Source organism: Phyllostomus discolor, chromosome 9 (genome assembly GCF_004126475.2).
Source record: "Phyllostomus discolor isolate MPI-MPIP mPhyDis1 chromosome 9, mPhyDis1.pri.v3, whole genome shotgun sequence".
Taxonomy (NCBI): domain Eukaryota; kingdom Metazoa; phylum Chordata; class Mammalia; order Chiroptera; family Phyllostomidae; genus Phyllostomus; species Phyllostomus discolor.
In genome coordinates, this window is record NC_040911.2 from 88,160,589 (window position 1) to 88,176,595 (window position 16,007).

The 16,007-nt window shown below is 54.5% G+C and overlaps 1 protein-coding gene across 1 annotated transcript in view; it reads right to left on the reverse strand.

Annotated features, from left to right (window-relative positions):
• Positions 1-14,640, reverse strand: part of SLA2 (Src like adaptor 2) — a 21,976-nt gene extending 7,336 nt beyond the window's left edge. The window contains exons 1-5 of the mRNA XM_028524765.2: positions 13,834-14,640; positions 10,665-10,798; positions 8,017-8,116; positions 7,569-7,655; positions 5,504-5,607 (exon numbers count right to left, since the gene is read on the reverse strand). Of these exons, the coding sequence (XP_028380566.1) occupies positions 5,504-5,607; positions 7,569-7,655; positions 8,017-8,116; positions 10,665-10,755 (382 nt within the window). The 5' untranslated portion in view covers positions 10,756-10,798; positions 13,834-14,640. The remainder of the gene's footprint in view (positions 1-5,503; positions 5,608-7,568; positions 7,656-8,016; positions 8,117-10,664; positions 10,799-13,833) is intronic.
• Positions 14,641-16,007: the final 1,367 nt, after the last annotated feature.

Consider the following 16,007-nt stretch of genomic DNA (forward strand, 5'->3'; position numbering starts at 1 on the left):
GTATAAATTTGGAAACCTCACTGGCATAAAAGTGGACCAATTGGGAACTTTCTCTACAAAAGGAGGCCTCCCCTTGGTCTCACTAGACTCCGTTTCAGTTTCCACCAGAACCTGCATTTCCCTGGGGTTTGCAAATTGCTTCGCCTGAATAAAGGCTCTCATTTTCTGCACTTTTCTGGGTATCTTTTTGACACTGGGAACAGCAAAAATGTTCTCACCACTTCATTCATACTAGAGGTCCTAGCCAGTGCAATACAGCAAGAAAAAGAAATAAAAGATGTATGGATTGGAAAATAAACTGCATTTACAGACAATGTGATCATATATGTAGAAAATCCTAAGAAATCTACCAAAAAAGCTACTAGAACTAACAAGTAAATTCTGCAAGGTACAGGGTACAAAGAGAAGTCTGGAGTAGGGTCCCTGTTTCCTTTTCTTTGTTCTCCACCTGATTCTAGAAGCCCCTTGACCTCTGTACTTTTAAGAAGAGTCTCTTATGGAACTGTGCTATGACCTTGAAAAAACCTCTATTCAGAAAGGGCTGAATATCTGAAAATAGGCCCCAGAGGACAACCAACCCAACTAAACCAGACGACCAAGTCCCTACATCCTCTGCATGGCTCTTCAGCCTCCCACTGCAGTCACTGTCACCAGTTACTAGAACCAGGAAGCGTATGATAAGCAAGCTCTGTCAAACCCATATAGGGCTATCAACCCCACTGTGGGGACAGGTCACCTACCCAGGCCATCTGTGACTGGCCTGTGTGCCTGGTGTCCTACCTTCTCACTGCACGGTCCAGCCAGTCCCAAGTACCCACTGCTCTCCCCCAGTCCCAGGACATCTCATTTCTAACCCAGACTCCCTGGGTTCAGGTCACACACAGAGCCACATCTGTAACACCCCTGATGTTCCACCCTCACCACCTGTGTCTTTAACGCACATTATTTAACCTCTCAGAGCTGTGTCTTCATCTGTAAAGAGTGACAATAATTGTCCCAGTCTGACCAGATCACCATGCGGATTCAGGTGGTAAAGCAGGTAAAACATTTAGCACTGTCTGGCACGTAGCAAGCACCCGATAACCCTTATCAGACCCCTGGTCCTTTGCTTGCACCGTTGCTTTTATATGTAACCCTCTTCCACCTGAGTAACCTCCGTCCCTCCCTTTACAACTCAGTTCTGCTCAACGACTCCTTCTCCAGACACCTCGCTGCCTAGGAGAAGCCCCAGCCCCAGGCACAAGTGCTTTGTGGCACCACGAGTCCTGCTGTGCCATCATCTGTCCCTCAACCCTGTCCCCCCCTCCCCCACCACACACACAAAACCAATCATGAGCCTCCCAAGGGACGGTTCTGAGTTGCCCTCCCCTCTCAAAGAACAGCAGCACTATCCACCCATCACTGAGTCCCTCACCCTGGGGTCATCCTCGACTACTGCCTGCCTCTCAAACCTCACATCCAACCCGACAGAACGCCCTGCTGCCACATTCAGAGCACAGTCAGAATCTGACCACTTCTCACCCGGAGGAACCTGCAATGACTTCCCACGTCGCTTCCCAGTTCTGGCTTACCCCGCCAAATCCTCTCTTCACAGCAGTCGGGGGATCAGCTGACGTCACCCCCCTACTCGGAACCCTCCCTGTCCAAACCCAAAGTCCTCACACCCTGGAAAGGCTTCAGAAGGCTTAGCAAGGTCACAGCCTGGCCTGCAGGGACCTCTGGGGTCAGGCACCACGCTTTCCCAGATGTTCCCATGACAATGCCAGGAGGAAGGGTGGGGTCCACAGTGGGATCAAACTAGGAACTGTGTGTGGGAGGTGGACTTAGCAGGATCCTCCTGACCTCTGGCTGCTGAGGTCTCTGATAGGCTGAAAGCCCCCAGGAGGCTGGACCTGGACCTTCCACTGTCTGCAGCCTGAGGGCAGGAACCAGGAGTCGGCAGGCATGACTCCTGGGAGATGCACACTAAGTGTTTCCTAACCGACAGGGTGACAGAGGTGAGCCCCTCAGTGGCAGGAAGCATGTCCTACTCATCAGTCACCTTTACAGTATCCAGCACAGAACAGACACATAGTAGGACAGTAGGGAAGCAAGGGGGTGATGCTGTTGGGGCCCGGCCCTGGTGCTGACCTCTGAAGCAATCCTGTGCCCTCCACAAAGTCTTCAGCACCCCCTCACAGAGCACGGTTTGGGGTCTGACTTGGGCCCTGCCCTGGCGTCCCCCAGCCTAGAACACAATCAGGTATGCCAGAGGGACTCTGAGGGAATGGGGTGGGAGGCTTCCCCTTCCCCACTCCAGCTTCTGGGAGCTCACAGGCCCCAGGCCTTCCTCCTCTGTGGACACACAGGCTCGCAGCCATGCAGAATCCCCTTCCCAGTGGTGCATCTGGACCTTGGGCCGAAGAACAGCTGGTGCTAGTATCACTCGTTCAGTCAGCAGCTAACCACCGTTACGTATGACCAGATGCACCGTGTAAAGGTAAAACACATGGTCTCCCACTGTTTACTTCTGGCTTCCCTGAGTTGGAAGCGTGTTGTCAAACTTAAAAGAAGGTAAGAACCATGGAGGGGTGGGGGCGCTGTGAAGGAAGCAGGTTTCTGACCTCCGCGCCAACCTTCGGTAGGTCTGAGGCGGGGCTCGCGAGTCTGCACTGCCCTCGCTGATGTAGCTCTGTGGGCTGGGCATTGCTCTGCACACTGAAAGGCCACCGGTTCGATTCCCGGTCAGGGCACAAGCCTGGGTTGCAGGCCAGGCTCCCAGTTGGGGGCGCGTGAGAGGCAAGCAACCGAGGTCTCTCTCATATGTCGGATGTTTCTCTCCCTCTTTCTCCCTCCCTTCCAGCCTCTGTAAATATACATAAATAAAACCGATGGAGGCATAACGGAAAAAAGAGTCAGCACTACCGAGTTCTGCGGACGATGCCCGTGCCCTGAAGTCTGAGGAGCCCTGCTCCATGACGTCACTCGGGCCCCCAGAGCTGCGGTGTTCAACTTCTTCTCACCACAAACCACAGTATGAAATTTTACACTTTGACCCAGGACACAAACAAAAGTTTGATGAAAGCCATTTTTTCCCCAGCCTCAGTGACGCCCTCTCATGTTTTCTGCTGTGTTTCGTTTCACTCCCGGGTCCAGCCCCACTGAATCAGTGGATTACAGGGCCCGGGACTTCTACCCCGGCTGCACCTCAGAATCACCGAAATCAGAAAGACACGTGTCCATCTGTTCATTGCAGCATTATCTACAACCACCGAGATATGGAAGCAACCTATGTACCCATCAATAGATGGATGGATGAAGAAGAAATGGTGCACATATACAGAGGAATACGACTCAGTCATAAACAAAGAAAAAGAATGAAACCTTGCCATCTGCAACAACACGGACGGCCCCAGAGGGTAGTGTGCTGAGTGAAATAAGTCAGACAGAAAAAGACAAATGCTATATGATTTCACTTATATCTGGAATCTAAAACAAACAAATAAATGAATAAGCAGACCAGAAAGGAAAAAAAAAACCCACACAGAATCACCCCCTGGGGGGCTTTTACAGATTCCAGGACCCAGGCCAAACCCTGACCAATTAAATCAGAAATCCTGCGGGCAGGTGCGGGCATCGGTAGCTTATACAGCTCCCGGAGATGACTCCAACGTGCAGCCAAGGTCTAGATGGGCGGTCCTTAAAGTGCGGTCCCCAGACCCGCAGCCGCAGCCACCCCTGGGAACTTGTCGGACAGGCAGGCTCTCGGGGCTCGCCCTCGAACTACCAAACCAGAACTGCTGGGTGTGGGGCCAGTTCTTTGTTCTAACCAGCCTTCCAGATCCTTCTGCTGCCTGCCCCGGTTTGAGACCCACTGGTCACTAACGACTGAACTACACTGATTTCTTGGCCCACAGATGAGTCATGGCGCCCAGCTTGACACACTGTCCAAAAGGAAGCCCCAGATGAGAGATCCGAAGTTAGTACCAGGGAAATGCTTGCCTTTCCTGCAGAACTGGTGAACTTCTTCCTTTCCTGACACTGAGAGCTGCCTTCTGACCCCTCCCCATGGCGTTGGCTGCGGGCAAGCCCAGGGTCAGATCTAACCTTAACCTCAGTAACACTGTGGGTCTTCGCCTGCTTTCTCCTTCATTTCTCAGCTATATGTGCCTTCTTAGGAAAGGGGCAGAGAGGCAGTAGGGCTGGCCAGCATGTTCCCGGGGTTGGACCAGGCTAGAGGAGAGGGGCAGAGCTGAGCTCGAAGCACTTCCTGTGGCTTTCAGTGCTCACTGGGGGCCTGTCCACACGCCCTGACCCAAGTCAGCACCAGCACTGTGGTTTCCTGTTTGCAGCGGCAGCGCTCGGACCCACCCCCACCTCCACCCCCACCCCAGAGAGCCCACGGGTGTGCGTGGGGGTGGGATGCCCACGCCGCCTGGGAAATATCAGGAGGGGCCGGGAGAGGTCAGCCCAGGGAGCTCCCAGGGGAAGGGGCGGAGAGGCAAGGGCTCCCTGGAGGAGCCTCAGGAGGGAGATTGAGTCAAGAGCTAAGGACCCCCGCTGCCCATCACAGCTGGTTCAAAGTAGGACGAAGACAGGAAGCTGGTGCTCACTTCCGAGTTATCTCCTCTCCAGCCCACCGCGGTGCTCGCAGTTCCACCACGACTGTCAACGTGTGGGCCCTCCTTGGGTGTTTAAAGTGAGGTGAACCCCGGCCAGGTTTGAGTCCCAGCTCTGCGCTTCTTAGCTGCGTCTTCACAGGCAAATGGTTTCTCTTCTCTAAGCCTCAGTTTCCTCATCTATGAAATGGGGACGGTGGAAGAACAACCCCCACAGGGCTGTCTGAAGGAACTGAAAGGGCCTAACGCAAACATGGGCGCTGCCACTCCTTCGACGCCCCTCTCTGCCTCTGCCGCAAGGGCCTGAGGCAGCAGCTCAGAGGGGACAAGGGCTTCGGAGACAGGCTCCACCAACTTTGCATAGTGTTTCACTTGCAAAGGCCCTGCACCCGCGGTGGGAGAAGCCCCAAATGACTGTGCAACGCGACATGTCCCTACGACTCTTTAGGCCTCCTGCTCCCTGTGAACAGCTGAGAGAGGAAGATCATGAGGTGACTTCCAAAGGGTTTTCTGGCTCTGGCTGGCTGGTCCCCCAAAGCACAGAGACCTTGGCAGTGTGTCCGCTTTCTGCCGAGAGAGCAGGAGGACCGTGCCGTGCCTTGGGGAGGGAGAAACTGCTGCTGGTCAGGGAAGGAAACCCTGTGACTACACTCCATTGCACTGGCTGCCAAGTGTTGCTGAGCCTGGATCCCCACTATGGGCCATTCGCACCTCGTCAGAGATGCAGGGTATAGCTCAGCCGCCGATGGGCTCTCACAGCAGCTGCAGGGCAGCCGGCCAGCCAAACTGCTTCACTCTGTCCCTTCGTCCCTTCACATTTGGCATCCGACCTCTACCCTGAGTCACATCGCACTTGGCTCTTGGCATTCAAGAGAGAGGCCCAGGCTGGGGCCGAGCTCACCCACCTCTCCTGGTCTGGCTCTCCCGAATGAGGAAGGCCCCTCCGGGGTTTCCAGGCAGCAACAGCAGTTCCTCAGCTTTCTCCCGGCTCAGGCCCTCGTACAGCCACCTGGAGAAGCAGCAGAGACGGGGTCGACCTGGGGGTGAGTGGGCTGAGGTCCTAGAGGAACACCCTCCTCTGTCTGGGGGCCTCAGAGCTCCTCTTGCACGTGAAGAACTGGCCTCAGGGTCTCTAAGGGCTCCACCCCCGGAGGCTCCACCTGCCTTTTCTGCCTAGAGACCTCATTCCCAAGGGGCCCGGGGGCTGGGGGCAAGTTGGGGGAACCTGGCCTTTCTCCACCACTGCCGAGTCTCCTGCCACCTGCATGCTACTCACTTTTCCAAGCCTTCACCTTTCCAAGAATTGCCTGTGTGCGCGCATGTTTTTAATCTTAGCAAATATTTTACTTGGACATTTTAAAGTTTACCTTTGTAGCCAAAGGTATGCAGGCGAACCTTTATTCACTATCACTGAAACATAACTAGCATTGATGCTGATTTGTGGACAGAAGGGCTGAAACTCAAACGTTCAAAAGATCTAAAACTTTTTAAATTTATTGCCTTTAGAGAGAGAGAGAAAAGGGAAAAGAGAAAGAGAAATACTGATTTGTTGTTCTACCTATTTATGCATTCATTGGTTGCTTCTTGTACGTGCCCTGGCAGGGATCGAACCTGCAACCTTGGCCTGAGGGGATGATGCTCTAACCAACTGAGCTACTCGGCCAGGGAAAGACATCTAAAATTTTGGAAGGTATCATGCAGCTCAGTGATCACACTATACGGGCCTCCCAAAGCACGGCCCTTCCACACCCCTGCCTGCTCCCGGTGCCTGTCCGCGCTGGAATGCTGATTCCTCTGGTCTCCTGTCTTCCTTCTTCTTTGCACTTAGCCCCTATCTGTCTACATGGGCTTAACTGTAATGGGAGGTTCTGTAGGAATTTTTTGGTTTCCTAGTCCATCAGCCTCAGAAGCCCCCAGGGTCACACGTCCTGTGATCCCAGCCAAGGCCTACAGAAGCCGATTCAATGGAAATGGCTACCTCTGTGTCATTTTGTGAAATTCCACAGTCAAAGCCAGAGTCAGGGTTGGGTTGATCCCAAGTGAATAAACTAGAGAAGCTAGTTGGTGCCAGCAGCAAACTTAGTCTCTTTTTATAGTAAATAACACAAGTCTTTCCTGTTGACGTGGGAAAACTGTCACACCTTAGAAAAACTGAGGGTGTCAGTGGAGGAGCGCCCAGGGAAGGGCACTCGTGGAGCAGTCACTGTCCCCGACTTAAACTCAGTGCCACGCCGTGGACGCTGTGGACGTAGAGCCGAGGCCAGTTAGCGGCCCAGGCCATCAGGAAACCTGTGGTGAGGAGGGCTTCACCCGGCGTGCACATGACCTCTGTGTGAGGCCGTCCGCACACTGCAGGACCCCTGTGCCCACCTCCCTGGAGCCACTGAACAGACAGGCCCTCCAGGGCTGGAGCCACACTGTCTGTCAGGACCGCAGAGCAGCTGTCACAGCAGCACATCCGCACGGGGACACCTTCCTGATCCTGTGTTACTCGGGTGGGATCACACCGAAAGCGGTTCTCTTCCTATCTCTCCCCGGCACAGAATTTGCTCTGGAGTCGGTTCCTTCTGTCACTCGCTTTTGGTGCGAGATGGCTCCTGCTTTCTAGGAGACCCTGTGTCCTGTGTCTGGCTCCCCCTCAGAGGCACCTCTCAGAAGGACAGGCCCTGACGTGGGGCACCGCCCCTTTGCTTCCTTGCCTCGGGACACGTGTTCAGGCCGCTAGCATCTCCTGCAAATCCCTTTCAGCTTCTCCACCACCCCATCCCACCCCCCAGCCTCCTCCTCTGGCTCCCAAGTCTTGCAGGCCAGCCTAAGAGAGCGAGCTATCTGCTCCTCTTGGGGGTGGGGCCTGGGTCTGATTCCCCAGTACCCAGCTTTGCTCGGCAGAGGACTAGGCACAAAGGACTACGCCTGGGGGAAGAGAAAGCAGGGAGGTCCCCTAAGGCAGGGCCTGGAGTGAGAACTCACCCATGGGAGATTTTGGCCACATGGACGCTTGGGACATTGCACTCTCTGCCTGAGACCTCTGACAGCACCGTCCACCAGTCTCCGTTCCTGCGGAAGGAAAGGAGGGACACCCCTCTGAGAAGGGCCAAGGCCCCAGGGACCGCTCACAAGGGCCCTCCAGACTGGATCCCACCTGAGTTTCCCAGGTTTCCTCGCCCCAACCAATCCAGGCGCCTCCTGGGCAGTAGGTGGCATGACTCAGGGCCCCCTGCGTGGTCTGCCCACCCACGGCTTCTCCCTGTAGATGTGACACGCTGCCTGACGTCCCACCATTCGGGCCACGCGGCAGCACGGCACCCAAGGCCTTGTTCTTTTCTCCTGGAGACAGTGGCCCTTTCTCCCCTCGGGGCATCTTCAGGGTGGGGGCAGGGAGCAGAGCATCCCACACGGTGCCTTCGGAAAGACTTACTCAGCGACGATGGTCAGTGGCTCCCCCAGCCGCAGTGACAGCTCTGCCTGCTCGCCTACCGGGAAGTTGCCCAGGGCCACGGCTGTGGCCCTGCTCTTCTCTGGACGGAGGGACAGAGATGATCACCCTCTTGGCCAGCCCTTTCTCCAGATGCGAGGTCCAGTGTGTTCTGGGATCCCACCATCAACCCCCCCCCCACAGGCAGCCTGGGCTGGTTTTTACACATCCTCCCAGACACACGTGGAGATCCCTGTGGTGACCCCAGCAGGGGCTCCTCAGGGTCGGGGGTCTCTCCTTCGCTGAACCACCCACCGCACAGGGCATGGCCACCCCGAGGTGCGGGAAATGCCGGCTGTCTGAGTAAGTAGCGCAACCAAGTGTTGTGGGGGGCGCCCTACAATAAGGGTGGGGCCCCGTGTCCAGGAAGGCCCCTTCCCCTCTTGGAACCGCTGAGCCGCGTAGGCTGTCCTCTCAACTGTCCCCCTCCACCTGGCGGACTCACTCTTATCCTTCGCTCCCCAGGTGGAATGTCCCTTTCTTCGGGACGCCTTCCCTGACAAGCCCCTTAGCAGATACTCTTGGTCAGAATCCCTTAAAACACATGGCTGCCAAAAATCTAACACAGTGTGATTGATTATTGGTTAAGCACCTGTCTCTGGGACTTGATTGTCCCTGAAGGCAGGGGTTGAGCCTGTCTTGTCCACTGCTGTGACCCTGGCCGGGCGTGCCCAAGGCCTGGCTCAAAAGCCTTAGATTTTGGATGGCTGCAAGGCTGATGGACAGATGACTCATGGAAGGGGTTGCCCCAAATCCGTGTTTCTGCTGGGACCAGAGATAAACCTCCTGAGAGGCTCATCCTTTCTTTGGAGACCCGGGCAGAGGGGGTAATGCAGCTCATCTCAGATTCCAGAGGCAGGACACTTGCATGGTGGGGGGCGGGGGCAGGGGGTGGGGAAGGGCGGGGGTCACCCTGCCTCAGCAGCTTGGGCATGACTCAGAGCTGCCTTGGGGCCCTGCCGGTGGCTTGATTCAGAGGAAATGAGGTGAAGGTCTGTGCGGTTTACAGGTCTCTTTCCGTTCAGCCTGCTGGGCTCCAGGCTCTCTGTGCACGCCGAGTGGCTACAGGACCTAGGGCTGTGGGACTTGGTGCCTGCGGCCCCGGATGGGGGTGTGGGGTGGGGCTGGTATTAGGGAGACGATATCGGGGGCAGGGGCTGAGGAGAGGGCAGGAAGCCCCCGCCAACACAGGGGTTTTCAGATTCGGACAGCTCCTGCCCGGACACTGAGCCGGCAGGCGCTTGGCTCTGCAGCCTCCGAGTTCTGTGTGAGTGTGTATCCCTGTCCTTCCTCCTAAAAGTGCAGCTTGGTTTAGAGTAATCTCGTTATCTGTGATGGTTAATTTTATGTCTCAGTGTGGCTAACCCACAGGGCCCAGACATTGGGTCAAACACAAGTCTAGATGTTGCTGTGAAGGTATTTTTTAGATGAGATTAACATGAAATCAGTGGACTCCGAATAAAACACAGGGGGGTGGGCCTCTTCCAGTCAGTTCCAGGCGCTGTGAGAGACAGGCCGAGGTCCTTCGGGGAAGAGGGGAGTCTGCCTCCAGCTGAACTCTGGGGTTCTGCAGCGTCAGCCCTCCCTGGTCTCCAGGCCACCCGCCTGCCAGCCTGCCCTGCAGATCTGAGACTCGCCGGCCCCCACAACTGCAGGAGCCAGTTTCTTAAAATAAATTCTGTGTCCACACACACACACACACACACACACTCATATGCACCCTATTGGTTCTGTGGTTCAGGACTCTGATGAATACATTATCAAAACCCCAAATCAGGGTGATTTGAGAAAGGACTTGTGAGCTATTTTGGGGAACAAGAAACAAACTGGGGGCTGTAGCTTTGACATCAAAAGAATAGAATTTATTTCGATTGTCTAAGTGTCCTTAAAAGTAGCAGTTTTAGTCATTAGGACCGTGCTAGAAAATAACGGCTATCGGTTCAGCGTAGCATTGTATGTGCTAATTTTTTCCAGTTGTCATAGACCTGATTTTGCTCCAAGTATTTAACGGCGCGTCTCACGGTAAGAGGAGAGACTCTGGAGCATCGCCGTCTTGCAGAACTTCCTGTGATGGTGGAAACGTTCTATAATTTTGCCGTCCAATTAAGGTAGCCACTAGCTACATGCGACTCTGAGGACTGGAAATGCAGCTAGTGTGGCTGAGGAGCTGAATATTTAATTTTATTTCATTAAAATTCATCTTAACTTAAACTTAAATGGCTGCATGTGACTACAGGCTGTTGTAACAAACAGTGCGGGTACAGAGGGCTACAGAAGTGGGACTGGTCTTGGAGTAGCCAGCTCAGCCTCCGAGTAAGTTGGCTGGGAAGAAAGCTCGCTTTGCAGGAGCATCTGGGGGACTATCACGCCCTCTTGATTAGCACCTGTCGCTCTCTCAGATTTTCTACTTCACCAGGTTAATGTTGACGCTAAAATGTAAGCTCTACCGATATGGCTCCCCTGGCAGGGCCTGGTGTACAGCAGGCACTCAGGACACTTGCAGCTGTGCTGGATGGAGTGGCTGGTCCGGGAGGCTGTGCGGCCTCAGGGGGCCTGGGAGAGACCTGGCTGTCCCGGGCCCTGTGGCTTACCTGGTTGCATGGGTACAGGACGCTGGTCTTGGAGAGAGGGGCTTGGGCTTGGGCTTGGCAGGGTTTTCCCTCTGCTGGGCTGACTTCCCATTGTTCCCTAGCAGAACTCTCAGAGGCACATTGTCGAGAGAAATCTGGAAGAGATGCTGTAATGGGGACGGAGCTGGGGCTCCAGGCCCTGTCCCCAGACAGCCTCCCTGCCTGGCTCTGCCCTGCTGACCTCCTTGCGGACACAGGCAAACAACCTCCCTCCCGTCAGGACCAGGTTCCAGCCCCTCCTCCAGGCTCTGAAGGCTCCCTGCACACTGGACCCTGTTGTCTCCCATCCTTACCACGCTGCAGCCACGCTCTGCTCTGTTTCTCGGCCTTGGCGTGTGTGGTTGCCCTGCTATTGGCTGGAATGCCCTTTTCCCCGCTTTGGGGCTATCTTGATCCCACCCTACCCCAGGAAGCCTTCCCTGAATCCCCCAGCTCTCCCTGATCATTGGATGGTCTACTCAGAAGCATTGCCTGAGCTGGAACCATATTCTGCTACCGTGTGACCGGGGACAACAGGGAAGAGTTCACATCAGGCACACCAGGACCTATGGCCCAGGTTAGAAGTGGGCAAGGGGGATCTGGCGTCACAAGCTAAGGTGACACTGAGCAAACTTGTTGGTGTCACAGGGCAAAGCAGGAAGACTGGGAGGCTGTACGACGGTGATGACTTGCAAGGCTTTGGAGGACTGTGGAGCCACTTCCTCTCCCTCTGCCTCCATTTCCTCATCTGAGAAGTGGGGATAACAACACTGAGCACACGGGCCGCAGAGATAACGTGTGTGAAGAGCCTGGCCAGGGCCTGCTCTTCTGGATCACGCCCTGAGGGCCGCTTCGCCAGAGCTGCTCCTGGGAGCCTTCTCTGTCCTTCCTTGGCTCCCTGTTGTGTTCCTTCCCATTTAATTATTCATTTAGTAAAGCTCTTACTTAATAGGCTATTACTTTATAGCTCAGCGAAGGCAGGATCTCTCTTCGCCTGCCTTCGCAGCATTTTCCAAGGGCCTGGGCCCACAGAAGGGACTCAGTACACATTAACTAAATGGATGAAAGTAATTGCCCTGGTTGGTGTGGTTCAGCGGACTGAGCGTGGGCTGCAAACCAAAGGGTCGTTGGTTGGATCTCCAGGCAGGGCGCATGCCTGGGCTGCGGGCTAGGTCCCCAGTGGGGGCCACGTGAGAGAGAGGTAACCAACCACACATTGATGTTTCTCTCCCTCTCTTTCTCCTTCCCTTTCCGTCTCTCCAAAAATAAATAAAATACATAAAAAAAGAAAGTAATTATTAGCTCCTTGGACAGATGTCTTATCCTTAAAATAATTCAAATTCCCAGGTTTCCGGGGTAATGCTGATTTTTCCAAACACTATTTTAAAGTGTTTGGGGAGGTAGTTTCATTCTTTTCAGTAGAGACAGGCGTAATCACACTAGTTTGGTGATACAGTAGGCTCCTCCTTGCCCTGAACCCCAACACCATGCCTGGGTGAGGACAGCTGTCTGTCGCTAGCCTGGATGGACCCTGTGGCCTCACAGGCCAGTCCTGTCTGGAGTGAAGATCCTGCCTGAGAAGGGGAACTGTGACCTGTGCAAGGTGTTTACCTTCTGTTCCACAGTCTCCTGCCATCGACATGGGGGTAACAGGACCTATTTCTGCAGCACCCCCAGCAGCCCCCCCCCCCCCACCTCAGGGAACTCAGCATTCACGGGACAGGGGTCTTGAATACAAAACAGGCTGAGCTAGGAAATGGCTCCTGACAGCCACTTCCTGCTGACTTTGGGATCCCGAAGCCTTGGCAGCCCAAGACAGTGCCGCTGCCTCCTCAGGTCTCCCGCCCCTCACTACTAAGGCACCCCTTTGGGTCAGGTTTTCAACGTTCCTGCTGCTCCCCAGCCTTTCCCCTTAGGGAGGAGGTGCAGGCTCTATGCTTAACTGTGCCAACATGGATCCAGAGACTCACAGGGGAGATCTTTCCTGGGAAGCACAAGTGGTTAATTTAGGCCAACCAGGCTGAAGCCGTGTGACCCCAGAAAAAGCGTGTAGCTTTTCCGAGTCCCACCTGTGAACTAAGTATACCGCCAAGTCCGCAGGGCTATCTGAGGGGGGGAGGGTGTTGAGGAGCCTGGCACAGAGCGGGTGCCAGTAAAGGTTCGTTTCCTTTCCCCTCCTTCAGCGAGACGAAGTCACCACAGTCACCGACTGTACTGAACCCAGAAACTGCTTCCCGCTGCAGATGGAGCTGGGGGATGGGCCCGAGGGAGGCAGAGCTGCACTCAGACTGGGAGCCCCCAGCACCCTCTGCTAGTGCTCTTCACCTGCTGGGGTCAGGAAGCCTCCTGGGGGCCCAAATGAAGACCACAGGCTGGGCAGGCCCAGGGGGAGAAGCTTTGGGCTGAAACTTTCAAAAGTGGGAAACTAACCATTAATTATGTGAGTGTGTGAACAACTTACTACCCATGAGGCACTTTCTAGGGGACGTGGGCCAGTGGTTGGAAGGGAAGAGTTAGTAAAAAGCAGCCGAGGTCTGCACAGTGCCTGCGGCTGTTGTTCGATCATCTCATTGAGAGACCGGCACTGGAATCCCGTTCAGATACGAGACGGGGGCCCAGAGAGCATGGCCTCAGGCTCACTGCCACACAGCTCATGAGTGCAGGGCTGGGTTTTCAGCCCCCTTGTTTCTGTGCTTCAGAGGATGATTTCCCAGTGGTGGGGTGAGAGTGGAGTTTGGATTGAGCTCCTCCCTCTCTTTCGACTGAGAGATACCGCGATCCGAGAGGAGCTGACGACTCTAGAGCCGATGCTGAGACTACGACCCAGACTCCTCTCGTACACTGAAGCTGGAAGGCTGCGGCCCAGAGAGGGCTACGGGGTCACACAGCAAGCTTGCCACTGAGATGGGGCGAGACTGGGCACGCAGACCAGCCGCAGGGAGCAAAGTAATTCTCAAGAGGACAAAGGTGGAGGAAGGGGGTTTCGGTTCCTTCAGGGACCTTTAGAAATCACCTCTCTTACAGCCCCAGCAGAAACACGCCTTCTCCTTGAGCATTTTCCCGCAACTGCAAAGCCCACTCCCAGCCTCTGAGGGCACCATCCCTCCTCCCAGTCCCACGCTGATCAGAAAACAAAAACAAGCATACTTACTCGTTTCCTGTCATTAGAGGCTTGGAATGGGGGCTCAGCTAAGACGAATGCTTTGGCTGGGAAGGTTAGGGCCTCGGGGGGCCCTTCTGGAAGTCTGCCAACATCCTTAGTCCTAGGACATCCAGGACCCTTTTGGCCTAGGAAAATCTTCAGGGAGAGGCTCTCGGTATCGCTTTAGGTAGCTCCGTACCTGCCTGCGGTCAGCAGTCTGTACACCTGGGATGGGGCCGGAACCCCGACAACGTGAACCTCCCAACAACAGGTGGACCGGGGAGGAAGGCTCGGAGCTCTCTGAGGCTCCCGGCTCACATCTGCAGACGCTGTGGTTCTCACAACCACCCATTTCCTCTGACGGCATCACAGACCATCAAGGAGCTACCTTCCCCAAGTTCCTGTTTTCTGGGGCAGAAGAGGCTGCCTTGTCATGGTCCTGGAGGGAGAGGGCTTTTTCTGGCCTAGCAGCTTGGTCTTGCCTGGGGAACACAGCACCGAGGTAACTGAGCAAGTTTCCCATGCTTACCTGATCATAATGATCACCTGAGGGGCTTGTTAGTATCAGAACCCTGGGATCTTTCCACATCTGAATCCAAGTCACTGGAGGAGCAGCACAGGAATCTGAATTTCAGACACACTAAGAGGTCCCTTTGACTGGCAAGCCTGGGAAGCACTGCCTTGGAGGGACATGTCCTAACCCTTCATGTGTACGGGAGTCACCCAGGGATCTTGTTAAACAGCAGACTCGGGCTCAGTGGGTCTGGCGTGGGGTTCAAGGGTCTGATTGCTAACTACTCCCAGGTGATGCCCATGTTACTGGTCTGGGGACACTGAGTAGCAAGGCCTTTGGGCAGCGGTTTTCCGTGTGGTCCCCAGACCAGCAGCCTCAGCGTCACCCAGGAATTTGTAGACAGGAGAATTCTCAGGCCCCATCTTACCCCTGCTGAATTAGAAAACTCCATGGGTGGGCCAACAACCTTTCACAATCCCTCCAGGTGACTCTGATACACGCCCTAGTTTGGAAATCACTCAGCCAAGATAAAGAATCTTTGATAGGATTGCCTTTGACTGGTGTTACCTTCAGTGACTGAAACTTTTTTCCCCAATTCTTTTTTAAATTTATTTATTTTTAGAGGGGAAGGGAGGGAGAAAGAGAGGGAGAGAAACATGAATGTGTGGTTGCTTCTCACATGGCCCACACTAAAGACCTGGCCTGGTACCCAGGCATGTGCCCTGACTGGGAATCGAACTGGTGACCCTTTGGTTCACAGTCCACACTCAATCCTACTGAGCTACACCAGCCAGGGCCAGTGACCGAAACGTAAATAAAATCCCATTTGTTAAAAATCTAAATAACTACACTCACTTTCTGCCTTTCCGTGAGGGGGACTAATTAGTATTCCTGGAGACAGATTTTTTTAAGCATAAAATGACCCACTGCACTGAGAGTGCTGACTCCAGCTGACTACACAGCTGTTGGGGGTTCTGGCCAGCGGGGGCACAGGCCAGCTCAGGCTCTCTCCCTTTCTGCCAGGGGTTTGGTTTGAGATTAACTCAGAGGGCACGAGGCACGCAGAGCTGAAGGAGCCAGAGTGGAGATACATCCTCTGTACAGAAACTTGAACCAGGACGTGTAAATGTGTGAGGGCCACTCAGTGACGCGGCCTGTGGCGGGGAGGGAACTGAGCACGGGCCCACCCTCCCGCCCCGGCCTGCATACCGCCCCGGCCTGCATACCGCCCTAATGCTCACCCCATCTGGCAGGTTTTCCAGACCAGCCTCAAAGTGAGGACTGTGAATGAGGGTGGAAGTACGGACTCTGGTCTCAAGAAATCCCGCATTACATTCTTCCTTTCCACTCAAGGAGGCACCTAAGAATGAGTTTAAAGCCTAGATCTGTTGCTTATTAGTTTGGTGACCATTTCTCATCCACAAAATGGGACTAGTGTGTATCTCACTGGGTCAATAGAAGGAAACATACAGGAAGACACGAAGGGTCCAGACTGTAGTAGGTGCTCAATAAAAGGCTGACTAGACTATGAAAATATACCGATTATGGAAGAACTAGGAACTTTTCCTAGCTAGGTGACCTTGGCCAAATTACTTAACTCCCCTCAGCTGTTCCCGGTCTGCAAAACATGGCCTGTTTTATAGAGCTGCCCTGAGAACTGGGAAAGAGG